Raw genomic sequence first — 26,442 nt, forward strand, 5'->3', positions numbered from 1 at the left:
TCTCCTGTCCTCGTGATCCACCCGCTTTGGCCTCCTGAAGTGCTGGGATTACAGGCGTGAGCCACTGTGCCCGGCCCCTACTTTTGGCACTTTGATGTAGTTCTGTGAATGCGTATTGTTGCATGAATATGTATATCATGGGGGTACTATAGTGATACAGTAGGAGCTATTGGGAAACTTGGGTTTTTAGTCATGGGTCTTCTATTGATTTTCTCTGTGATCTTAGGTAAATACATTATTTTGTTCATCTTAGTTTAGTAAAATATAGATACCAACCACCTGACAAGACTTGAGGTAGTTCCATGAGATAATAGAGGTTCCCATTATCGCAGCTCTCATGGTAGAAGGTTGCTTCATGGGAGCAAGCTTCATCACAATGTGAAATTAATCTCTTATAGAATTTGGCCTTACTCAAATATTCTAGCTTCCTGCCCCAGCCTATCCAGTCTGTGGCTTTAAGGAGTGTGTCTCTTTTGATTCTTGGAGAATACCTGACAACAGAAATTGATTTCAAGGTGAAATTATGTAACTTGCATGCTTGCTTGAATCTGTGGAACTAAGGATAAATAGGGATTTGGAGGTTAGATTAGATCATCAGAAATGCCATCAGGATAAAAGCCAAGTGGACCCTCAAAAAGAGTAACTTGAATTTCAAAGGATATCAAGGTTCTTGGGAACATTGATGAAATCTAGAAATATTTTGGTAGAAATGACCTGCTTTATGAGTATGTCGTTCCCATTTATCATTATCAACATAATTTATCCTTTTGCTGTCGTCCAGATTTTCAGAAGCAATCTCTCTCCCTGAAACTCAACAGCTGATTTTTTTCTTTATTCATCCTAAGAGTTAATATAGTTGCAATTATAAACGGAATTTTTAAAAAATATAGGCCACAAAAAGAAAGTAAAAGTTTTATTACTTTTAGTTTTGTAATTTATATTGAAGTTTTTGTTCCTGTTTTAAGTGAATTAATATTAAGTTGCCTTTTTCTGATATCAGTTATCCTCAGGAATTGAGGATTTTCTATATGAATTTTTTTTTTTTTTTTTTTAAGAGGGATTCTTCCTCTTGTTGTCCAGGCTGGAGTGCAATGGCGCAATCTCAGCTCACCGCAACCTCTGCCTCCCAAGTAACTGGGATTACAGATAACATGCCACCACGCCCGGCTAATTTTTGTAGTTTTAGTAGAGATGGGGTTTCACCATGTTGGCCAGGCTGGTCTGGAATTCCTGACCTCGTGATCCACCTGCCTCGGCCTCCCAAAGTGCTGGGATTACAGATGTGAGCCACTGTCCCCGGCTCTTTATGAATATTATCTGAAAGATGCGTAATTCCTAACAAATATGAAATTATAGCAGTGGCTATAAATATTGAATATTTTATGAAACTGTGTCTTTACTGGTAATTTCTTTTCTTAACATAATGGTTGTTGGGGCTTCACACTTATCCCACAAGTATTAGCTTTGGAAACCAGAATAGACAAACATATTACTTTAGACAGGCTCGATACTTTAGAGCAGCTCTCTAAACATTTGATGTAGATTCATTTGGTTTATTTAGAATTGACTTTATGTAGTTATGATGTATTCAGGTTTTTTAAAAACCTGGCAGAATGTCATTAAAATTAATCTATATACTACAAAGAAATTTTGAAAATTGTATTAAAAATACTTAAAAAATTCATAGATGGGGAAAAAACTTGATTCACTTTTTAAAAAAGAAACTGTGCCAGCCTAGGCAACATGACAAAACTCCATGTCTAAAAAAAATTTTTAAATAGCTGAGAATGGTGGCATGTGCCTGTGGCCCCAGCTACTCAGAAGGCTGAGGTGGAGGAGGATCATTTGAGCCCAGAAGATCGAGGCTGCAGTGAGCTATGATCACACCACTGCTTTCTAGCCTGGGTAACTGAGCGAGACCCTTGTCTCGGGAAAAAAAAAAAAAAAAAGGCATATTTTGGCATTGTTATCAGGAAAAATGGCCCAGAAGCTGCTAAGCATTAGTTCTTTATTTTTGTCTAAAGTGAAAGTCCTTTCTTTCTCTCTTACCCTTTCTCCCTCACTGTCATGCTCTCTCCTTCATCTCTATAGCTGGATCTATGAGTTTAATCATAGTATCTAAAGGTTAGAGCAGATTCTAGAGATAATTTAGTTATCAATCTTCTCTACTTCTTAGATGCTTGACTTTCTTCTTTAGCCAGTGTATTTGATTATCCAGCATCTGCTTGGGATACCTTTAGTGACTAGAAACTCACTTGTGTTGAAATAGTCATTTCAATTGGAAATTTTTGTTAGAAGTTATTTCTTAGTGCTGAGCTGAAGTATTTTCTGTTTCTCTGCATTTGATGTGATACAGATTGGTTCTAAGCCTTTAACCTGACAGCCTGGATTAGTTAGGATAATCTTGGTTTTTCTGCCAAAATAATCTCCAAATCTCTGAAGGGTAAAAAACCTGTTTTTTTAAAAATTCATACTTCATGATTATCTATATGACCATTGTGGGTTCAAAAAGTATCTTCTCTTCATAGTCACTCAGGGACACAGGCTAACCGAGGAGCTGCCATCTCAGATGGTGGAAGAAAATAAACTTTGGAAGGTCTTGCATAGGCAGTAATAAATGTTATGACCCAAGAATGACACACATCACTTCTACTCATAACTCATCTGCCAGGAGTAGTGTCATGACTCTAACTACAAGATGGGGTGGGAGTGGTAGGAAGTGCAAGTGCAGTTCTACCATGTGCCCAGAATGGGAGAAAGCTGGAATACTTGGTGAATGGGAATAATGGCTATCACACAGTCTTCAAGAATTTGAAGATCTGTTATGTCTGTAGTCTCTTCTTGCCTAGGATAAAAATTCCTGATATTTCAACTCAATATAATATGATTTTCAGTTCCCCAAGCATCCAGACACTAGAGTTTTTCATTGTTTCTGAAGGGTCCTATCCAGAAGGGAACGCAGTATGGAATCTGGCTGGGGTGGATAGAAAAAACATTTTTTTAATCCTGTTTGGCTGTCTAAAATCAGATAGTATTAAATCTGTCAGTGTTTAAATTAGTCCAGTAACTATCTGTTTTATAAGTGTGGATATCAGTTGTACCTCCATGGCTTAAGTTCAAATGGGAAGACAGCTATAGATAGTAGAATACAGAGATGAAAGTTTTAAGACTTGGGTTCATGTCCTGACTTTCAGGAGCTGTGTTACACAGGGCACGTTGCTTAGTTGCCCTGAGCTTTCTCTCTGATGGATATAGCAACAGTATTGATGAACACATGAGTTAAACTGTTTTTGTAGAGTTTAATGTAGGCTAATATTAAGTATTGCTAAGAAGTAGTGTTTTGTTTAGTTCTGCCTAGGGTTACCACAGTTCATTAGTGGCTCATTAAGTGTTGAACATGAAATGACGAACATACATTCTGCAGTCCTTGTGAGTGTAGAGCATCATCACATAAATTTTTATACTATTATTGAAAAAAGTCAAACTGATGTGCTGCCTCTCATTTGCAGGTAGGGTTCTTTCACAGTCTACTCCCGGAACTCCATCAAAGACCATAACAATATCTGAAAGTGGTGTTATTGGATCAACTTTAAATTCTACAACACAGACACCAAATAAAATAGCCATCTCACCTTTGAAATCGCCAAATAAGGTAAAAAATCAATTAGCCACAAATACCAAATATTGTGGTTGATGCCTTTATTTTCTTACTAGTCACTTCAGATACTTCAGTTTTAATACATTCCCAAGCAAGTAATAGGCATTCAGTGAAGACTGGATTAATTTAGTAATCAAGGATGTCTGACAGATTAAAAAACTTACTTTAAACACATAGTAATCATTTTGCATGTGAATATGATTTCCATAGCCCATATGAATGTGGGTACAACAAAATCTTTTGAATAAAGTCGATAATGTAGGTGTTTAGTTCTTCTTTAGTTAATATTTTAGCAAAATTACTGTATTTGTGGAAGGTACATATAGACTTAACAATATAAATATAAAATATTGAATGTAACTTTAAAAAAATGGAGATCTGAACTTCTGCTTGGTAACAGGACCCAGAGTACTAGAAATTGCCATCAGATGCTGGTAGCCATATTATCAGTGTTGTTTAAACTTGAGTACATTTTATTGGAAGCATTCAAATGCTTTCTCATTTTGTTGTCAGGTAAAGTAAGTCATCTAACTCACTTTCCTAAAACATAAAGTTGTTATTATACCAGCATAACATTTTGAAAAAGATATGTTTTAAAGGACATATTATTCAGATAGAAAGCCAAACATTATTATTCTGTCAGGTTTCACGCTTGTGACTCTGGAAACATACTGCCCTTTGCACCTGCTTTCTTTGATTTGTTACTGTTCATAAATAGAACAAACATTAAACATTTGCCTTACATTTTTTAAAAGTCTGGGTGTTGGTTTCTTTAATGAACCTTGAATATAATGTACAAATATGATATCTCATATAGTTTATTAAGGTCAAATTCTTCCTTCATAAGGTTGCCCTAAATCGAATGAATTTGGCAGAAATTTGAGGGTAACTGTGCCATGCATAGTGATAGGCACTGGGGATAAAACATGGATGAGGTTTTTCATTTCAAGGAGTTCAATAAGGTAGTTACATTAAAAATTATCCTACAGAATTACAGTGGTCACAGGTGGATTAATGACTGCTGTGTGTTTGGCAGGGAAGGTTTATACAAAGGAGCTTATTCTTGAAAGGTGTTAACCTTAAAGGTGGGTTGGACTTAGCTCTGGATGAGCAGAAGGGGCTTTCAGGATTGAGGTGATACTTTACATAAAGGTGTAAAAGTGTGGCCTTTCAGGGAGCCTCACTGATTTTTGCAGCGTGAGAGCCGAGGGTGCTAAGGTTAGATGGGACGTTTTCATTGTCTTCAGGGGAGTTTGGACTTCTGTGACTTCTCATTGCTTCTAGGACAGTGATTCTCACCCTTATCTGCTTATTGGGATCACCTGGAGAGGTTTAATAAATATTGATGCCTGGTTCTCATCCCCAAAGATTCTGTTTTCATTTCTCTAGACTTGACCTGGTACCAGGATTTTACAAAGCTCTCTAAGTGATTCTACTGGGTAGCCTAGATTGGGAACCACTGCTATAAATAATACGAAATTTGCGTTTTTAAAAATACGACTCTTGTGGCATTATGAGAGATAGTTTGGGGGAAGGTAAGCCTGTATTGTGGGAGAGATCAGTTAGGTTAGTGATTCTCAACCTTGGCTGCAGTTAGTACTGAGGACCTCTTGAGAAAACTAATGGCAGGCCCCTACCTGACCCCATTTAAGTCAGAATCTCTAGGCTGGGGCCTGTGTGTTAAATTTAATCTTTTAAAAGTGTAGGCCAGGGTAGAGAATCACCAAGAGATTATTACAGTGCTTCATGTTTGAACTACACTAGTAGCTCAGGGGCAGGAGAAAGAGATGTGTTGAAAGAGGTTCAGTATCTTAGGGGGAGAATCTAGGATGACTCCTGTATTTCCGACTTGAATAATGGGGTAGATGGTAGCCCTGTGGACTAATTTGACTGGTATATAGTTTATACCTGATGACATATGAATAGGAACTGGCTTTATTGTTTTCCCATCCTTGACTTTAGACCTGCCATATTGGATCTTCCTTTCTTGCCTCTTGGCAAGATTTTACACTTAACTGTAAGAACAAGCTTGTTTTATTTCGAGACCAGCCTGACCAACATGGAGAAACCCCATCTCTACTAAAAATACAAAATTAGCTGGGCGTGGTGGTGCATGCCTGTAATCCCAGCTACTTGGGAGGCTGAGGCAGGAGAAATGCTTGAACCCGGGAGGTGGAGGTTGCAGTGAGCCGAGATCGTGCCATTGCTCTCCAGCCTGGGCAACAAAAGCAAAACTCCGTCTCCAGAAAAAAAAAAAAAAAAAAAAAAAAAAACAGAAAAACAAAAACAAGCTTGTTCTGGCGATTAAAATTCACAGGTGTGAAATGTACAGTCAAAAGCTTACATCCAGTTGAAAGCTTATTTACCTCTCAGGTGAGATCTAACCATGGCTCAGGGATCTGCGGTGGAGAAGAGGTGCATGATCTGTTTCTTCACTCTTCAACCTCCTCTTCCTTTCTGATTTTGTCTTCTGATCAGAAGGAAGATTAGAGGAGAAAGGACAAGGTTTTGTTTGACTGAGACTATTGTACTCCAGCTTCTGGTGCCTTCTGTGTAACAGGTGTCCAAATGTAGACTTACGGAGATGTTCACTTAGGATGGTTTTTTGGAACCCTCCTGTGGGCTATGTCCACATTGCCAAGTTCCCTGTCAGGGGTACGGTGTACCCTCCAGCTGCCTTTTGCAGCCTCCCTTTAGCTCTTGATTCCTGTAGTCTACGCCTGGCACTCCTGAGTGCCTTTACTCCACAAGGTACATGGCTTTGGCAGGGTTCCATCAAGATGTCTTAGCCCTTGTGCAGCATCTGCGTGGCCAGTGGGAAACCTCTACAACCCAGTGGTAAAAGTGCAGCTTGCCCAACTGCTGTCCTCTAAATCTTTGCCCTACCATTGTGACAGCTGCAGCCATCTTCTTTCTTGCAGAATTTTCCAGGCTGGGACCAGTTTCTGTGTTCACATATTCTCTGAATAAACTCTTGAGGCTATCTGTCAGGTTATCCCAGGAACTCTCGCTGCATTTAGTTCTGGTGTTTAAAACAAGATACAGCTCAATTTCTTTTTTTCTTTTCTTTTTCTTTTTCTTTTTTTTCTTTGAGATGGAGTCTTGCTCTGTCACCAGGCTGGAGTGCAGTGGCGCCATCTCTGCTCACTGCAACCTCCGCCTCCTGAGTAGCTGGGATTACAGGCATGTGCCACCACACCCAGCTCATTTTTCTATTTTTAGTAGAGACGGGTTTTCGCCATGTCATCCAGGAGGGTCTCAATCTCCTGATGTCATGATCCGCCCGCCTTGGCCTCCCAGTGCTGGGATTACAGGTGTAACAGCTGAGTTTCTTTATCTTAATAAGTTGATAGCCAAAAAAGATTCAGATGTCAGGGCTGGGTTTAGTGACTCATGGCTGTAATCCCAGCACTTTGGTAGGTTGAGGTGGGCAGATCACCTGAGATCAGGAGTTCGAGACCAGCCTGGCTAACATGGTGAAACTCTGTCTCTACTAAAAATACAAAAACTAGCTGGGTGTGGTAGCACATCCTAGCTACTTGGGAGGCTGAGGCAGGAGAATTGCTTGAACTGGGGAGGCAGAGGTTGCAGCGAGCTGAGATTGTGCCACTGCACTCCAGCCTGGGTGACAGAATGAGACTCTGTCTCAAAATGTAAACAAACAAAACCAAAAAACCCCAAAGATTCAGATATCAGTTTCTCCTTGCAGTTGTCACCTAGTCTGTCTCAGAGGTTTTTTTTTTTCCTTTCCCCTCACTGAGATGTAAAGCCCTGGCATTCTCCATGTTTGCAAATTTTCTTCTATCTTTTTTTTTTTTTTTTTTTTTTTTAAATAGGAGGTGGATAATAGGGATACCATCTTTTGGTAAGTCTGGCATGGATGTCCTTTTTAGAGTGTGGGGGAGTTTGTCATTTTTCGTTTAGCTTTGTGGCCTCACTTCAGCCAGATTCTGAGATAGTAGAAAGTATCCCATCCTATCTCATACTAAAATATAGCAGTACTATAGGCTTGGGCAGAGAGAGGTTTTTAGAACTTTTTTTTTTTTTTTTTTTTTTTTTTGTCATTGAAGTACCCACGGATTATCTAGATGAGGATGTCCATTGTGAAACTGAATGTAGGCAGTGACTGAAACTATGGATATAGATGAAATCATCTGGGGAGCATCAGATTGTATGTAGAGAGAAAAGAAAAGCAGGACTGAACCATAAAATATTAAGTGTTAGTAGAAGAAAAGGAGCCAATGGGAGAGAGTAAATGATAAGGGAGGTAGTAGTAGAAACTAAACAAAACGTGAAGGAAGGATGATTTCAAAAAGGATACTAGACCCCAATTTCAAATGTCAGAGAAAAGTCAATTACGAAAATGACTAAAAAGTGAGGATTTGCTGGAGATCTCCTTGTTTCTACTGATAGAGGCCAAAAGGAAAGCTGAACCACTCACCCTTCCCTACCCACCAGCACTCAACATTCTGACCGCTATCTGCCTTGAGTCAGTTGAGACTCCTCTCATTATTTATCTTTGTTGATACTGGGTACCCTCAACCCCCCGACTCTTAGATCACCTTTCATCTCCTGAATCTAATCTCCTTAAGGCTCTTGCTGTCTTCTGACCCCGTTTCCACCCATGCCTCTCTTGAAATCCTTCCACTGTGCCTTCTCGGGAGTTCATAATCAAAATAATAATTCCCTAAATTCACAACCTTTTCATTGAATGTTCCTTTTATCTCCTTGCTCTAATGGATACCTGGGTCTCCCTGAGGACACTGCTTCTCCTGCAGACCTATTAAGTGATGACTCTTTCTCCTTCAGCTCTTATACCTCTGGGCTGGAAGCCTAGGTATTTCCCGTGATTATTCTCTTTACAATTGCAGAACGTTTTCACCCCCTCCTCCAGCTTTAAATCTAATGTTACTAGGTTTGTTTTTGGGAAATCAAGCATGGCTAGTGTTTTCTCAATTTATATTGTAGTTGTCTCCTATTGCGGGACAGATTTCTTCCATTATATTTATTTTCTAAAGTAATCCTCAGTTTTCTTCAATATTTATTAGATATACAACTAAGCATTAAACTAATAAAAATGTGATTCTGCTTGGTTTACTTTATTCTTGGTTAGACAATGCTGTTATCTTTTACTTTAATGTGACTTTAATGTGACTTTTGTAATCTTATTCTTAGACTTTCAGTATCATTTTTTACATGGCCCTTTTCAGTTTATCTCAGAAATACAAGGTAGCTTTCTTCAAAATTTTTCTTTAAAAAAAACATTATTTTTTCTTGAAGACGGAGTCTCACTCTATTGCCCACGCTGGAGTGCAGTGGCACGATCTTGGCTCACTCCAACCTCTGCCTCCCGGGTTCAGGCGATTCTCCTGCCTCAGCTTCCTGAGTAGCTATGCCATCATGCCTGGCTAATTTATATATTTTTAGTAGACATGTAGTTTCGCCATGTTGACTAGGCTGGCCTCAAGTGATCCACCCAACTCAGCCTCCGAAAGTGCTAGGATTATAGGCATGAGCCACTGCACCGGCCTTTTAAATTTTTTTCTTTTTTTTTTTTGAGCAATAAAGCTTTTTAATCATCTGGGTTAAATTTTTTTCTTATTCACTTAACAGCAAGCTCATCCTTAACAAAGTAGCTTAATAGCCAAAAATCTATCCATCTAATTTACAATAATAGAAAAAGAATTTTATGACAGTCTTAATACATGCAGAAGAATCCTGATAATATCCAACCTCCATTTTGATTGAAATACTTGAACCCACAAAAATAGAAGGACACTTTGATAATTTGAAAAGGGAGAAAAATATATCAAACTTTATGTAATGGTGCAGTGTTGATCAGGGATTCCCACTTTCAATACTTGTTTAATTCTGCTGCAGGTCTGAGTTAATGCAGTAAGGCAAGAAAAAAGAATAAGTGGGTGGTGGGCGTGGTGGCTCACACCTGTAATCCCAACACTTTGGGAGGCCAAGGTGGGAGGATCATTTGAGGTCAGGAGTTTGAGGCCAGTGTGGCTAACATGGTGAAACCCTGTCTCTATTAAAAATACAAAAATTACCCAGGCGTGGTGGCACGTGCCTGTAGTCCCAGCTACTCGGGAGGCTGAGGCATGAGAATTGCTTGAACCTGGGAGGCAGAGGTTGCAGTGAGCCGAGATTGTGCCACTGCATTTCAGCCTGGCGACAGAGCAAGACTCTGTCTCAAAAAAAAGAAAAGAGGAAGGGAGGGAAGGGGAGCGGAGGGAGGGGAGGTGGAGTGAGGGAGGGAGGGAGGGAAGGAAGGAAGAGGAAGGGAGGAAGGAAGGAAGGAAGGAAGGAAGGAAGGAAGGAAGGAAGGAAGGAAGGAAGGAAGGAAGGAAAAGTGTATAGAGGTTCAAAAGAAAGTTAAAAAAAGTCAATTCACATATTACATTATTATATACATATAAAATTAAGAAATTTACTATTGAACTCTTAGAATTAGTACATAAATTATAAATTTAGCACAGTGATTGGATACATGGTCAATATAAAATATTTTAAACCCTTTATATTTAATGTAATTGTTGATATGATTGAATTTAAATCTTCCACCTTACTAGTTTTCTGTTTGTCTCATCTTTATGTTCTTTCTTTAACTGTTTTCCTGCCCTTTTTTGGTTAATTGAAGTTTTTCATGATTCTATTTTATTTCCATGATTGGCTTGTTATAAGTACAAAGATTTTTTTTTTAGTGGTTGCTGTACAGTCAAATATACATTTTGATTTATCACAGTCTACTTTCCAATTTATATTACTTAATGTAGAGTAAGAACCTTACAATAGAGTGTTTCCAATTTCTCTCTCCTGTTCTGTATGCTATTGTTGTTAAACATTTTATTTTTACCTGTTATAAATTCCATAACCCATTTTAGTGTTTTAGCTTTAGGCAAAATTACCTCATGAAGCAACTGAAAATAAGAAAAACAAGTCCTTTATTTGCTTTTATTTTAACCATATCCTATATACTTCCTTGCTTTGGGTAGGTCCAAATCTCAGACTGGTGTCGAATTCATCTCTAAAGAACTTTTAAAAATATTTCTTTTAATGAAAGACTACTGACAATAGATTCTCTCAGCTTTTGCTTGTTTGAAAAATTTGTATCTTTTTTTTTTTTTTGAGACGGAGTCTCGCTCTGTCACCCAGGCTGGAGTGCAGTGGCCGGATCTCAGCTCACTGCAAGCTCTGCCTCCTGGGTTTACGCCATTCTCCTGCCTCAGCCTCCCGAGTAGCTGGGACTACAGGCGCCCGCCACCTCACCCGGCTAGTTTTTTGTATTTTTTAGTAGAGACGGAGTTTCACCGTATTAGCCAGGATGGTCTCGATCTCCTGACCTCGTGATCCACCCTTCTCGGCCTCCCAAAGTGCTGGGATTACAGGCTTGAGCCACCGCGCCCGGCCCGAAAAATTTGTATCTTGACATTATTTTTTAAAGACATTTTAATTGGGTAAGGAATTGATAGTTTTTCTGCTAGTACTTTAAAGATGTCATTTATTGCCTTCTGGGTTGCATTGTTTCTGGCAAGAATTATACTGTAATTTTTAATACCTTTTTCTATGTATACAATGTCTTTTTTTTCCTGTTTTCAAGATTTTCTCTTTATATTTGGATTTCTGCGGTTGGACTATTGTGTGTCTAAATGTGTGTTGTGTGTTTTGTTGTTGCTCATTTCTTTTTTAAATATATATTCTGATTTGAAGTCTTCTTGGAATTATGATTTGGTGTCTTTACTTTCAGAAAACTTGGGCCATTTTTCTTCAAATAGTTCTTAAACTGATCTTCTCATTTTAGGACTTCAGTTTCAAAAATGTTAGACTATTTAATAGAGTTCCATAGCTCTTGGATGCTCAATTCTGTTTTTCTCCCTAGTTTTTTTTTCTTTGTGTTTCAATTAAGATAATTTTGATTGACATATCTTTAAATTTATTGATTATTTTCTTAGTTGTGTGGAGTCTACAAATATGCTTATTAAAGACTTCTTCACTTCTGGTGGTTTTTTTTTTATTTTTAGCATTTTCATTTGGCCCTTTTTTTATTTACACCACCTACTCATCTGTCAAGTTACCATTTGACTCTTAGAGTTCTCATCTCTCTGCTGAAATTCCTTTTATATTCATTATCTGTTGTCCCTCTTTTCTACTAGCTTAATTAATTAAAGTCCTTATATCATGGTTGTAACATCTGGATCATCTCTGAGTCTGGCTCTCATTTTATTACTAGAATGTCCATCTGGACTTTAAGTTTAAAAATAAATTTTTTAAAGTTTATACCACTATGGTAGAGAAACCATATTCTATTAAAAGTAGGTGACTTAGTGCAAAGAGTGAATCCAGGTCAGTGATTTATACCAAAACTGATTAGAAAAAGTTGAACTTTTAGAGCCGAAATTCAAGGGAATATAAAGTTCTGCTTTGGTTCTGTGGGATTGGGTCAAATAAATGAGAGTTAAGCCAGATGTAATGGCACACACATGTAGTTCCAGCTACGTGGAAGGCCGGGGTGGGAAGATTGCTTGAGTCCGGGAGTTAAAGGCCAGCCTGGGTAACATAGCAAGACTCCATATCCAAAAAAAGAAATAAGGGTTAGGTTCCTAGAGAACTCTTTCTTTCCCATTAATAATTATTTATGGCTAATTATTAATAAAAAATAACTTTTATTAATAAATTAATTTAAAAAATAAAAAACTCTACCCACCATTTATGGTGGGTAAATATTCCTAAAATGTAAGGCCTGGTCACACTTCATGTAATGTTGATGAATAAATTTTTTTTTTTTTTTTTTTTTTTTGAGACAGAGTCTCATTCTGTCGCCCAGGCTGGAGTGCAGTGGCGTGATCTTGGCTCACTGCAACCTCCGCCTCTGGGGTTCAGGTGATTCTCCTGCCTCAGCCTCCCAAGGAGCTGGGACTACAGGCATGCACCACTAAAGCCTGGCTAATTTTTTTGTATTTTTGGTAGAGATGGGGTTTCACCATGTTGACCAGACTGGTCTTGAACTCCTGAACTCAGGTGATCCACCCGCTTCGGCCTCTCACAGTGCTGGGATTACAAGCGTGAGCCACCACGCCTGGCCTTCTTAATGTTTTTATGGTGAAGAGAAATGCATCTTTAGAAAATCCTTCTTTTTACTTTTGAGAGTCTATGCAAATTTTACTGGACATCCTTACATATGCTTCATACCAGTTTTGCTCTCCTACCCAGGGGAGCACTCTTTTTTTTCAGCCTTTATTTTTGCAACAAATCTTTCCTGTTTGTCCGGCCGGTGGTAAGTAATGAAACGTCACATAGCCATTTTGAATGAAGAATGTACTTGACTGCCATGTGAAGAATTTCAGGGCATAAGCTGTGTGCAGACGGTTAAGTAAAAGTTTTTTACTTTTCTGATTTCTGTGACCAGTATATCTTCTTGAACTCCTCCTATTCTAGGTCTTATAGCTTGAGTAGAATTCTTTGAAGCTTCTGTAACATTTGGCTATAGTTGCATTATCATGTGTCTATCCATACTTCATCTGTTAATCATCTTTTGTTAAAATGCACTTCAAAGTAAGTTGCACGTATTTAATATACTTCTCTCCAAATAACCCATCAAGCATATCAACTAGACTTTACTATTTGTTTAAAGGGATTTTTTTTTTTTTTAGGTTCAAAAGAAAATTTTTAAAAAATTTTATTTGAAACAGGATTGCACTGTGTCACCCAGGCTGGAATGCAGTGGCGTGATCGTGGCTGTCTGCGACCTTGACCTCCTGGTCTGAAGTGATCCTTCTGCCTCGGCCTCCTGAGTAGCGGGGAATACACGCGCATGCCTCACACCCAGCTAATATTTCTATTTTTTGTAGAGATGGGTTTTTACCATGTTGCCCAGGCTGGTCTTTAAATCCTGGGCTCAAGCGATCCACCTGCCTCGGCCTCCCCAAAGTGCTGGGATTACATGTGTGAGCTGGGATTACCCACACCACCACGTCTGGCTGGTAAAATTTACTTATACTGAAATACACTAATCTTAAAGGTACCATGGGATGAATTCAGATAAAATGTATACATCTGTGTAAACCAAAACTTTATTAAGACACAGATTGGGCACCAGGAGTTTGACACCAGCCTGGGGAACATGATGAGACCCCACCCCTGTACAAAAATAAAAACTTAGGCGTGGTGGTGTGGGGCTGTAGTCCTAGCTACTCGGGAGGCTGAAGCAGGAGGATGGCTTGAGCCCAGGAGGTTGAGGCTCTATTGAGCCACAGTTGTATCACTTCACTCCAACCTGGGTGATGGAGTGAAACCTTGTCTCAAAAACAAAAAAAAAAAGGACAATCCAGGTGCAGTGGCTTATACCTGTAGTCCCAATGCTTTGGGAGGCTGAGGTGGTAGGATTGTGAGAGGCCGAGATCGTCTTAAGCAACATAGTGAGATCCCAACTCTACAAAAAATTTAAAAATTAGCCAAGTGTGCTGGTGTGTGCCTGTAGTGTCCTAGCTACTCGTGAGTCTGAGGCAGGGGGATGGCTTGATCCCAGCAGTTTGAGGTTACAGTGAGCTGTGATCATGCCATTGCACTCCAGTCTGGGTGACACAGCAAGACTGTCTCAAAAAAAAAGAAAGTGATTTCACCCAGGTAGTGAACAATTAAAAAACATTTTTCCTAACCATTTCTGAATGTATCAGGATAAAAAAGGCACCTATCATTTGATATGTTTTGATAAAAAAGCTTTTTTGATAAATTTCCTAGAAATTGAGAAAATGAATGACTCTGCAGATTATTATAGCTCAGATAGGTTTCAATCTTTATCTTTTACCAAGTTGAAAGAGGACTTAAGTGAGTTCTCACATAATTAAAAATAATTTTTTTCAACTTCTTAAAAATAATTTTTGATGGTAGAACATAATGTAATTTTTGGTATAGGACTCAAGGAATTAAAAATGTTAATATATTATTATAATAAAAATCCTGTTCATACATACTTATCTGTGAGAACAATGTTTTTCAATGTTTATAGTGATGAAAAATAGGAATATAATTGTTATTCAGCTCTGTCTTACTCTAGTTACATGTAATATCTATGGACACAAGAAGTAATTTTTAAAAAATGAGTCCTATCTATCTAGTAAGAGATGCATTTCAATAACATTTTTAATGTAATATATTTGTACAAATTGTTATTTGCATTGCTTTGGTTAATTGCATACAGTAATTGTATTGTTAACTCCATCAGATGAAATAACTTTGAGCAACATTTTGTTTTTTGGTTTTGGGTTTTTTTTTTTTCCAAGATTGGGTCTTGCTTTGTCACCCAGGCAGTGCAGTGGTGTGATCATAGCTAATTATAGCCTTAGACTCCTGGGTTGAAGCAATCCTCTTGCCTCAGCCTCCTGAATAGCTAGGACTACAGGTGTGCACCACCACACCCAGCTAATTTTGAAAAAAATTTTTTTGGAATCTCGGTCTTGTGATGTTGCCCAGGCTGGTCTCAAATTCTTGGCCTCTAGTATCCCACCTCAACCTCCTGAGTTGCTGGGATTACAGACATGAGCCACCACCATCAGCTCTAAAGCAATGTTTTGATTTTAAAAAATTTTCAATTTATGTACTTTTTTTTGTTTCAGGGAAGTATGATAAAAGAATTTCAAGCATAAGAATGTTACATTAAGATAAAATTTTTAGATGAAATGGAATTCAAATACAAGTTCACAGAAAAGGAAAAATATAAATTTCCAACTGTTAGAGAATGGTTTATTTTTAAAAACATAGTAAATAGGCTGGGCACAGTGGCTCACGCCTGCAATCCCAGTACTTTGGGAGGCTGAGGCAGGAGGATCACCCGAAGTCGGGAGTTCGTGACCAGCTTGACCAACATGGTGAAACCCTGTCTCTACTAAAAATACAAAATTAGCCAGGCATAGTGGCACATGCTTGTTATCCCAGCTACTTGGGAGGCTGAGTCAGGAGAATCACTTGAACCCAGGAGGCGGAGGTTGCAGTAAACCGAGATTGTGCCACTGCCTTCCAGCGTGGGCAGTGGAGCCAGAGCAAGACTCTGTCTCAAAAAAAAAAATAATAATAAAATTTAAAAAATAAAAAATAAATTTAAAAAATTAAAAACCTAGTAAATAATGGTGGGCATCAAATCACTATGTTGATTTGATTCTGTTGACTGCACTTTAAAAAGTAATGTAGCAGTTTTATTTTTAAATGCTAGTATTTACAGTAGGCTGGAGATTACAGTTGGATAAGTGTTATTTCCAGTCTCCCTGATGGTTATCACCATTCCCGTGAGCTGGAAGGGGAAAAGACATGGAAAAGGCACATACAGGAAGCTTTTGTGAACCAGAAGCTTTTAAGGGAGACTAAGAAATACAATCTGGCTGTTAAGCCTAGGAAGCAGAAGAGAATATGGATTTTGGTTAACAGCAAGCAGTCTGTGGAATAGTCATCTGTATATATACTTAATAATGCTACGTAAACACAGGTAAATTGGCATTAGTTGCACAGTGAACTGGGAGTCTGAACAATGATGAAGACTTCCTGTTACAAAGAGACACTGTTCCATTTCGTAATTATCAGTGGCTATCAAGTATTTATTGAGGTCTCTGTGTGTCCTGTGCTTAGGTTGAACAGCTTGCAGTCGTTCAGCAGACAAAATTGAATGCAAGTAAAACAGTGATGAAATAGGTGCTAAGTTGTGTAGTATAGACTAGGTGATATAAAAGTGCAGAGGAAAGAGGAAGAGAGAAGTCCTGGTATTCCTTCTTTCACCATTCAACAAGTGTTTATTGAGTGCTTACTATGTAGTAGGGGCATTTTCTGTGCTCTTTTTGGGGAAACAGTAGAAAGAAAAAAATAGATACACAGAACCTAAAGTCTGTGGGGGTTGGGAAGGGAGTATGACAGAAATGAATCAAATAATTACACAAACATATAAACTTACAAAACCAAGAAAAGATACATTATGTCATGAGATCCTACATAAGGGGATTCAGCTCCAGTTGGGATGGTTAGAGAGGGCATCCTAAGCTAAGGTTTTCTGTGGGTATGGTTTAGAATGGATGTCAGCCACAAGAGTGAAGGACTGGAGCTGAAACAGGTGTGTACACATGGGACAGGAAGATCACTACTCTGATTGGAAATATGAATTGGAAATATTGGAAATGCTTTGGAGGGAATGGAGAGAAAATAAACATAGGGTCAGATTAGGGCTAATCTTCAAAACGAAGAAAATTTAGGCTTAATTTTGTCATTAAATGGAGACTCTTGGGATGTTTCTGAGACGAGATTTAATAAAAACATGAAAGTAAAGTTTGCAAAATATTAGTTAGGCAATGTCTGTGTGGTGGATTCAAGCTTTATGAATCAATGTCTGTCAGAAATTGTGTGGTGGGCAGGTAGAGACTGGAATCATAAAGCTTACTTTCAGTGTGTTTTGCAAATATCCCAGCAGGAAGTGATGTGACCAGTGACAGTATTGCCAAGTTGAAAATGAGAACAGATTTGGAGAAATGGTTTCAGATGTTGATTGCTTTTGCTTTTAGCTGTAAAGCTGTTACGTAATCGAATTGTGGTGGTAATGAATACAATTTGAAAAGAATGGGATCTATTTTCCTAATATATTGACCAATTATTGTAAGATTAGTAAGAATTGTAGAATTGAGGTGACTACAAGTCGTAGGTTCTATTGATTGTGTTACCAAATTTTTGTCTTATATATAGGTCTTTATACCAGTACCCATTAGCCAGGATAAAGAAGGAGAAATGGCTGGGCACGGTGGCTCACACCTGTAATCTCAGCACTTTTTGGGAGGCTGAAGTGGGAGAATCACTTGAGCTCAGGAGTTTGAGACCAGCCTGGGCAACATAGTGAGACCCTGTATCTATGTTTTTTTAAGAAAGAGAAGAAAGACTCCCCCCGCACCTCCCAAAGAAAAAAGAGGCAGAAAGAATAAATGAATGAGAAATTCTTCTTTTTACTGTGTTATATATATTGGTTTCGTTTTATGCATTTATATATTATGTTGATTAAATACCTGTGGGGTCCTGTTAACTTTTTAAAAATTGTTATTTAAATGAAATGGTCTTACTCTGTCACCCCGGCAGGAGTGCAGTGGTGCGATCACAGCTCACTGCAGCCTTGACTTCCCAGGCTCAGGTGATTCTCCCACCTCAGCCTCCCAGGTAGTTGGGGCTGCAGGAGCACAACCCCACGCCCAGCTAATTTTTTGTATTTTTTGTAGAGACAGGGTTTTACCATTTTGCCCCAGGTTGGCGTTGAACTCCTGGGCTCAAATGATTTGTCTGCCTTGGACTTCCAAAGTGCTGGGATTACAGACATGAGCCTTCATGGCCAGCCATTATTGCCATATTTTAAAAAACACTTTTTTTTTTTTTTTAAAGTTGAGATGGGGTTTCAACATGTTGACCAGGCAAGACTAAGTCTCAAAAAATAAAAAAAACACTCTTACTATAGAAATTTAAAATGTAGGCTGGGCACGGTGGCTCACACCTGTAATCCCAGCACTTTGGGAGGCCGAGGCAGGTGGATCTCCTGAGGTCAGGAGTTCGAGACTAGCCTGGCCAACATGGTAAAATCCCATTTCTACTAAAAATACTAAAAAAATTAGCTGGGTGTGGTAGCAGGTGCTACTTGGGAGGCAGGAGAATCGCTTGAACTCGGGAGGTGGAGGTTGCAGTGAGCTGAGATTATGCCACTGCACTCCAGCCTGGGTGACAGAGCAAGACTCTATCTCAAAAAATTCAAATATATTAAAAGGTTCAAATAGCAGTTAACTCCCATGTACCTTTCATCCAACTTTGGAATTACCAACTTGCCTGTTTTTTGTCACCCTGCTTCTTATTTTTAAGTTAATCATGTCATTTCATCTGTAGATGTGTCTTTATGTATAGAAAAGATAGGGACACTTTTGGGAAAAAAACTTACCCACAGTCTTTTAATTTTTTTTTTTTTAAATGAGATGAGGGTCTTGCTGTGTTGCCTAGGCTGGTCTCGAACTCCTGAGTTCAAGCTTTCCTCCCACCTTGGCCTCCCAAAGTGCTGAGATTACAGGCATGAGCCACCATGCCCAGCCCCTTTAATGTTCTTAAATACCTAGTTAGTGTTCACATTTCCCCAGTCATCATATTTTTTTCACTATGTTTGAATTGAGATCCAGTTCTATGTCTGTCTTTGTAAGTTTGGAAATGATTGGTATTTCTCTTAGTTTTATGATCTCCTTTATCTTGTTGCCTTTTACCATGTGTTTTGCAGATATTTTCTCTCAATCTATGGCTTGTCTGTTCTTTATTTTATTTTATTTATTTATGTTTTTGAGATGGAGTCTCGCTCTGTCGCCCAGGCTGGAGTGCAGTGACGCAATCTTGACTCACTGCAACCTCCACCTCCCAGGTTCAAGCGATTCTCCTGCCTCAGCCTCCCAAGCAGCTGGAATTACAAGTGGATGCCACCAAGCCCGGATAATTTTTGTATTTTTAGTAGAGATGGGGTTTCAACGTATTGGCTAGGCTGGTCCTGACCTCGAGTGATCCACCTCCCTCGGCCTCTTTAAGTGCTAGGATTACAGGCGTGAGCCACCATACCCGACCTGTTCATTCTTTTAACAGTGTATTTTTTAAAAATCATGTTCTTGAATCATATTAACAGTGGTTTTTGCAGAGCAGTTTTTAATTTTAATGAAGTTTGACTTACCAGTTTTTTCTTTCATGGATTGTGCTTTTCGTAATGTATCTAAAAAGACAGAGCTAAACTCAAGGTTATCAAATGTTATCTTCTAGGAGTTGTTTGTATAGTTTTGTACTTTATGTTTAAAGTGTAAAGTCTGTGTCTAGATTCCTTTTTTGCATGTGGACCTTCTGTTATATCAGCACTGTTTATTGAAAAGACTATCCTTTCTTCATTAAATTGCTTCTGGTGCTTTGTTAGAGGTCAGTTGATAGTGTTGGGTGTGGTCTGTTTTTATGTTCTCCTGTTAATTAGTCATTTTCAGTCTTTGCCAATTTAACTGATTAAAAAATCTCATATACCAGCCTTGCCACATGGTGAAATCTGTCTTTGTTAAAAATACAAAAACTAGCCAAGCATGGTGGTGTGCGCCTGTATGTCCTACTACTTGGGAGGCTGAAGTGGGAGAGTCGCCTGAACTGGGGAGGCAAAGGTTGCAGTGAGCTGAGATTGCACCCCTGAACTCCAGCCTGGAAGACAGAGCGAGATTCCGTCTTAAAAATAAATAAATAAAGTCATATAAATTTGTATTTTAAAAAAACTATTCATATCCGTGTCTTCTGGACTCATTTTCTGTGAACTCCATGCCTGTTAAATTGTCTTTTTTCCCTTGTGGTCTTAAAAATGTCTGTGGTATGTTAAGGAACTTACTTCTTTATTATTAATGTGTTTACAAATATTTTTCTCCGTGGCTTGTTCTATATAATATTTTTCTTTGGAGAAATTTCACATTAAATTAGTCAAAATTTAGTCTCTTCATGTGTGAATTTTTAGTTTTTGAATCACACTTAGATAAGTCTTCCTTACTCCTGTTTATCCATTTTGAAAATCGTCATTCAGTTTTATGTTATTTTTTACATGTACTATATTCCTTTAGTACAAATTAAGTATAGGAATAGACTTTTTTTTTTTTTTAAACTATATGAAATGGTTAAATTGGTATTTGATTCTATATCATTTTGATCCTGATTTTTTTGTTTTTGAGATAGGGTCTCACTCTGTCACCCAGGCTGGAGTGCAGTGGTGCGATCATGGCTCACCACAGCCTTCACCTCTCAGGCTGAGACGATCCTCCCACCTCGGGGCTGGGACTATAGGCACATGCCACTGTGCCTGGATAATTTTTTCAGTGTTTGTAGAGATGGGGTTTTGCCATGTTGCCCATGCTGGTCTTGAGCTCCCTGGCTCAAGTGATCTGTTCACCTTGGCCTCCCAAATTGCTGGGATTACAGATGTGAGCCATCGCCATCATGCACCTGGGCGATCCTGATTGATTTTCATAACTTAACCTTGCAAAGTGGATATCTCTTTCTTTCTTTCTTTTTTTAAAGACAGAGTCTTGCTATGTTGCCCAGGCTGGTCTTAAAGACCTGGCCTTAAATGATCTTCCCATCTCAGCCTCCCAAGTAGCTGGGATTACAGGTGTGAGTCACTGTACCCAGCTATTTTTTCAATTTTTAAAAATTGTGGCAAAATATATGTAATAAAGGATTTATCATCTTTTAAAATTATACAGTTCAGTGATATGAAGTACATTCATATTGTTCTGTAGGTATCACCACCATCCATCTCCAAAACTGTTTTCTTCTTGTGAAACTGAATTTCTATATCCATTTAACGAAAACTCCCCATTCCAGTCTGGCATGCTGGCACAAGCCTATAATCTCAGCACTTTGGGAGGCTAAGGTGGGAGGGTTGCTTGAGCCCAGGAGTTCAAGACCAGTCTGGGCAACATGGCGAGACCCCATCTCTATAAAAATTTAAAAATTAGCTGGGTGTGGTGATGTGTGCCTGTAGGCCCACCTACTTGGAGGCTGAGATGGGAGGATCCCTTGAGCCCAGAAAGTCAAGGCAGCAATTACTGCCTCGCAAGTGCCTAAGCTATCGCATCACTGCTGTCCAGGCTGGGCCACAAAGCAACATCTTATCTCTAAAGAGATTAAAAATAACCCCTCGTCTTTTCTCTCTCCAGTCCCTGAAAGTCACTATTCTACTAATGTCTCCATAATTTTGACTATAGTACTTCATATAAGTATAAACATACAATATTTGTCTTTTTGCGATGGGCATATTTTACTTAGCATAATGTCCTGAAGGTCCATTGGTGTTGTAGCATATACATCAGAATACACTTCCTTTTTAGGGCTGAATAATATTCCATTGGATATATATACACTGCATTTTGATGAGGCATTCATCTGTCTGTGGACACTTGGGTTGTTTCCGCCTTTTGGCTGTTGTGGATAGCGCTGCTGTGAATGTGAGTTTACAAATATTTCTTCAAGACCCTACTTTTAATTCTTTTGAGTACAGTATGTACCCAGAAGTAGAATTGCTGGATCATATAGTACTTCTGTTTTTACTTTTTTGAGGAACTGTCATACTGTTTTCCACAGTGTACTATTTTATATTCCCATCAACAGTGCATAAAGATTCCAATTTCTCTACATCCTTACCAACAGTTGTTTTTGATAGTAGCCATCCTAATGGGTGTGAGATAGTATCTTACTGTAGTTTTGACTTGTATTTCCTTAATAATTAGTAATGCTGAGCACCATGTTATGTGCTTATTGGCCATTTCTATGTCTTATTTGGAGAAAAATCTATCCAAGTTCTTTGCTCATTTTAAAATTGGATTGTTTATTTTTTGTTATTACATTTAGGAGTTCTTTGTATATTCTAAATGTTAATCACTTATCGATATACCATTTGCTAATGTTTTTTTCCCATTCTGTGGGTTGCCTTTTTACTCTGTTGATAGTGTTTTCTGATGCACAAAATTTAAAAAATTTTATGATATCCATTTCTCTATTTTTCTTTGATTGTCTGCACCTTTGGTGTCATATCCAGTAAATCATTGCCAGATCCAATGTTGTGAAGCTTTGCCCTGTGTTTTCTTCTAAGAGTTTTTTTGTTTGTTTGTTTTAGCTTGTACATTTTGGTCATGGATCTCTTTTGAGTTTATTTGTGTGTAATTTGTTAGGTAGGTGAGGGTCCAACTTCACTGTTTTGCACATGGACATTCAGTTTTCCCAGCACCATTTGTTAAAAAGTATGTCTTTTCCCTGTTGAACGATCTCAGCACCCTTGCTGAAAATCATTTGATCATAAATGGGATTTTTTTTTTTCCCCTTAGGGCTCTTTATTCTGTTCTGTTGGTCTATATATTTTAATACCAGTTCTGGTTTTACTTTTTAGGTTAAATCTTAAATCCATTTGGAATTTGTTAAAAGGAATGAGGTATAGGGATCAGCTTTTTTCTTCAGATCATGTAGCTAATCCACATTATTATCACTCTCCATTGATTCGAGATGCCCACTTTTATCATAAACTTTTTTATATATAGATTTTTTTTTAAAGTATTCCTTTGATCTTTAGCATTCTGTTCTTAGGCTAATCCCATACTATTTTATTTTCCCTATCTTGATAGATATGTTTTAATCCTTAGTAGGGCTGGTTTGTGGTCCTGATACCTTATAGTTTGTCTAATTTTGCTTCATATCATCATTGGACTCCTTCTATGACTGCTACCATGGATACTAATAAACCACATATAAATTACTCATCCATGTCACTATAACTCATAACTATGAATAAAACATAAGTTGGATTAATATCCATGGAAAAATAGCAAATGAATGGCTTATACTTCTTTTGTAATATTTCACCAGTCAATAAATCAGTACTGAATGTTCTCGTGCATCTCAAGGTTCACTCTGTCATTGGTCATGTAATACATTTAATATTTATCTTTTCTTACTTTATCATTTGTCTCTTTTAGCTTGTAAGTATTTTAAAGCTTGCAAATTTGTTTCTTGCTAGATTTATTTATTTTAATAACCTACGATTTGGGAATCAGGATAATGTAAACATAGCTTTTCCATGAGGATAAGCTCTATAAACATTGTCACAAATTTTTAAAAACTATGTTAATATGTATCTATGCAAATTCAGTGTTTTTGGATATTAGTTAAGCCATATCTCTATATTTTCATATCTACATATCTACACATAAGTATCAAAATCACCAAGTAAAAGAGAATAGTCATTTGTGAGGACAAAAGAAGAATGTTTTATTCCTCTTTTTCTTTTAGGTAAATCTGCAATTTTAAGTAAGGACTTTTGGTGTTTAGTAATAGGAAACTAATGATCCAAGAAATTATCTTATATATAATTATATTAATCTGTAAAAAGAAATGGCTTAGGAAATAGTACAAATAGAAATGTCTTGCAAGTCTGTCCGCGTTTTTGAGGGCAGACACTTATACACGTTAAACATAGCTATTTTGAATCTAAATTAAGATATCTGCTTTTTAGCCCAACTCTTAAAGATGTTATTCAGGAAACAGATAACTCCAAATGAAGATTTTTATTGAACACACATGAACTGTTTTATGTAATGGGTATTTTCAGAGAGACGTTCACATGTAGTTCTTTGCAGGCCACTGTAATTGAAGGAAGGGGCCAATTTGTGAATTCTCTCAAGCAATAAAATGTATACAATCCTTCCGTTTTTTTCAGTTTTTAAGTAGTAACTTTTATATGTTACTTAGTTTTTTAAATGCTAAGAAATGTGGTTTAATAAGTGGTTGCTAAGGGTTAGGGCTGGGGAGAGAGTGTTACTATAAAGGATGGTGCAAAGGAGATTGGGGTGAAGGAAGAATTTTATATATCTTCATGGTGGTGTTGATTACATGAATCTCTACCAGTGATACCATTACATGGACTAACACATCAAAAAAGTGCGCATAAAAACTGGTGAAATCGGAATATGATCTGTTCTGTAGTTTAGTTAATAGTTTTGTGCTGGCCGGGCACTGTGGCTTACACCTGTAATCCCAGCACTTTGGGAGACCAAGGCAGGTGGATCACCTGAGGTTAGGAGTTCAAGACCAGCCTGACCAACATGGTGAAACCCCATCTCTACTAAAGATACAAAAAAAAAATTAGGTATGGTGGTGGGCACCTGTAATCCCAGCTACTTGGGAGGCTGAGGCAGGAGAATTGCTTTAGCTGGGAAGGTGGAGGCTTCAGTGAGCCGAGATTGCGCCATTGTACTCTAGCCTGGGTGACAGGAGTGAGACTCCATCTAAAAAAAAAGTTTTGTGCCAATTGTCAATTTCCTGGTTTTAATAATGTCCAATGGTTAGTAAGATTTTATTCTGTTTGGGGAAGGATGCATCAGAACTCTGTGTTAGTTTTACACCTTCTTGTGAGTCTGAAACTATTGTAAAGTGAAGTTCTTTAAAATGCAGTGTATACTTCTATTTAGTATACTAATACTTTTGTGTGTCTTAGAGGCAGATGTGTGACTTTACTTCTTAGAGTTCTTGAGGACTGGATGTTGTCTACGTTTATTCTATCATTTAATTACTATTAATCAAGCATCTACAGTAAGAGGCAGTATAATGTTTTGGTTAAGCAAATAGTCTTTTGAGTTAGATCTGTTTCACATCCTTTCTCTGCTACTTTTTAGTTGTGTGACCTTGGAGAATTTACTTAATCTCTCTGAGCTTTTCTATCTAAAGTGGGCATTGTTGATAATCTGTTTCAATAATGATGATAGAAATAGTGACTCATATTTACTGAACATGCACTATGTGACATGTTATTGTTTGCACTTTGTATAATTTAACTCATTTAATCCTCACAATTCTATGAGAAAGGTACCATTTTCACATTTTCAGAAGTTTAGTTACTTAACCAATATCACACAAGTAGGAAATGGAGATGCCTAGAATAAAACCCCAGCAGTCTAGATTTTCTGTTTTTGACTATATAGAACTAGCTTGTTGTACTAACCCTTCCATCAAGAATAACTAAAAAGCAGAATGAAATATATTTCACTTTGGGAGGCTGAGGCAGGAGGATCACTTGAGGCCAGGAGGTTGAGCCCAGCCTGGGCAACACAGTAAGACTTGGTCTCTACAAAAAATAAAAATAAAATTAGGCAGGCAAGATGGTGAGCATATAGTCTAGCTACTCGGGAGGCTGAGGCAGGAGGATCGCTTGAGCCCAGGAGTTTGAGGCTGCAGTGAGCTATGATCATACCACTGCACTCCAGCCTGGCTGACAGGCTGCATGTGGATATTCTGTTGTACCAGTACCATTTGTTGAAAAGACTGTCCTTTCCTCATTGAATTGTTTCTGGTGCATTGTCAGAGGTCAGCTGATTGCGTTGGGTGTGGTCTGTTTTTATGTTCTCCTGTTAATCAGTCATTTTCAGTCTTTGCCAATCTGATTAAAAGCTCTCATATACCAGCCTGAGCAACATGGTGAAACCCCATCTTTACTAAAAACACAAAAATTAGCTGGGTTTGGTGGCACACGCTTGAAAATCCCAGCTACTTGGGAGGCTGAGGTGGGAGAGTCGTTTGAACTGGGGAAGTGGAGGTTGCAGTGAGCCGAGATTGCACCACTGCACTTCAGCCTTGTTTTGGTGATTAAATGATACCACATCCAGCCAATATTGGGCTTTTGAACCATATATAAAAATCAACTCAAAATGAATAAAAGACCTAAATGTAAGACCTGAAACTATAAAACTTCTAGAAGAGAACATAGAGGAAAGGTTCCTGGATATCGGTCTTGGAAATTTATTTATTTATTTTTTTATATCAGACCAAAAACTCAGGCTACAAAAGCTAAAATAGAGGCCAGGCATGGTGGCTCACGCCTGTAATCTCAGCACTTTGGGAGGCCGAGGCAGGCAGATCACTTGAGGTCAGAAGTTAAAGACCAGCCTGGCCAACATGGTGAAACCTCGTGTCTACTAAAGTACAAAAAATAGCCAGTTGTGGTGGCACACTCTTGTAATCCCAGCTACTTGGGAGGCTGAGGTAGGAGAATCGCTTGAACCTGGGAGGCAGAGGTTGCAGCAAGCCAAGATCACGCCACTGCACTCCAGCCTGGGTGACAGAGCAAGACTCCATCTGGAAAAAAAAAAAAAAGCAAAAATAAATGGACTGCATTAAACAAAAAAGCTCCTGCACAACAAAGGAAATGATAAAATGAAGTGGCAGCCTATGGATTGAGGAAA

At 38.2% G+C, this 26,442-nt stretch overlaps 1 protein-coding gene across 6 annotated transcripts in view; it reads left to right on the forward strand.

Annotated features, from left to right (window-relative positions):
• LIN54 (lin-54 DREAM MuvB core complex component) overlaps positions 1 to 26,442 on the forward strand; it is an 87,052-nt gene that overhangs the window by 35,808 nt on the left and 24,802 nt on the right. For 4 of the 6 annotated variants that reach the window (XM_015138392.3, XM_015138395.3, XM_015138391.3 and 1 more), the window contains exon 4: positions 3,510 to 3,652. The exons of the other annotated variants lie outside the window; for them this stretch is intronic. In XM_015138392.3, coding sequence (XP_014993878.1) covers positions 3,510 to 3,652 — 143 coding nt within the window. The remainder of the gene's footprint in view (positions 1 to 3,509; positions 3,653 to 26,442) is intronic. 6 annotated transcript variants of the gene reach the window in all.

The sequence above is a fragment of the Macaca mulatta genome, chromosome 5 (genome assembly GCF_049350105.2).
Source record: "Macaca mulatta isolate MMU2019108-1 chromosome 5, T2T-MMU8v2.0, whole genome shotgun sequence".
NCBI classification, from domain to species: domain Eukaryota; kingdom Metazoa; phylum Chordata; class Mammalia; order Primates; family Cercopithecidae; genus Macaca; species Macaca mulatta.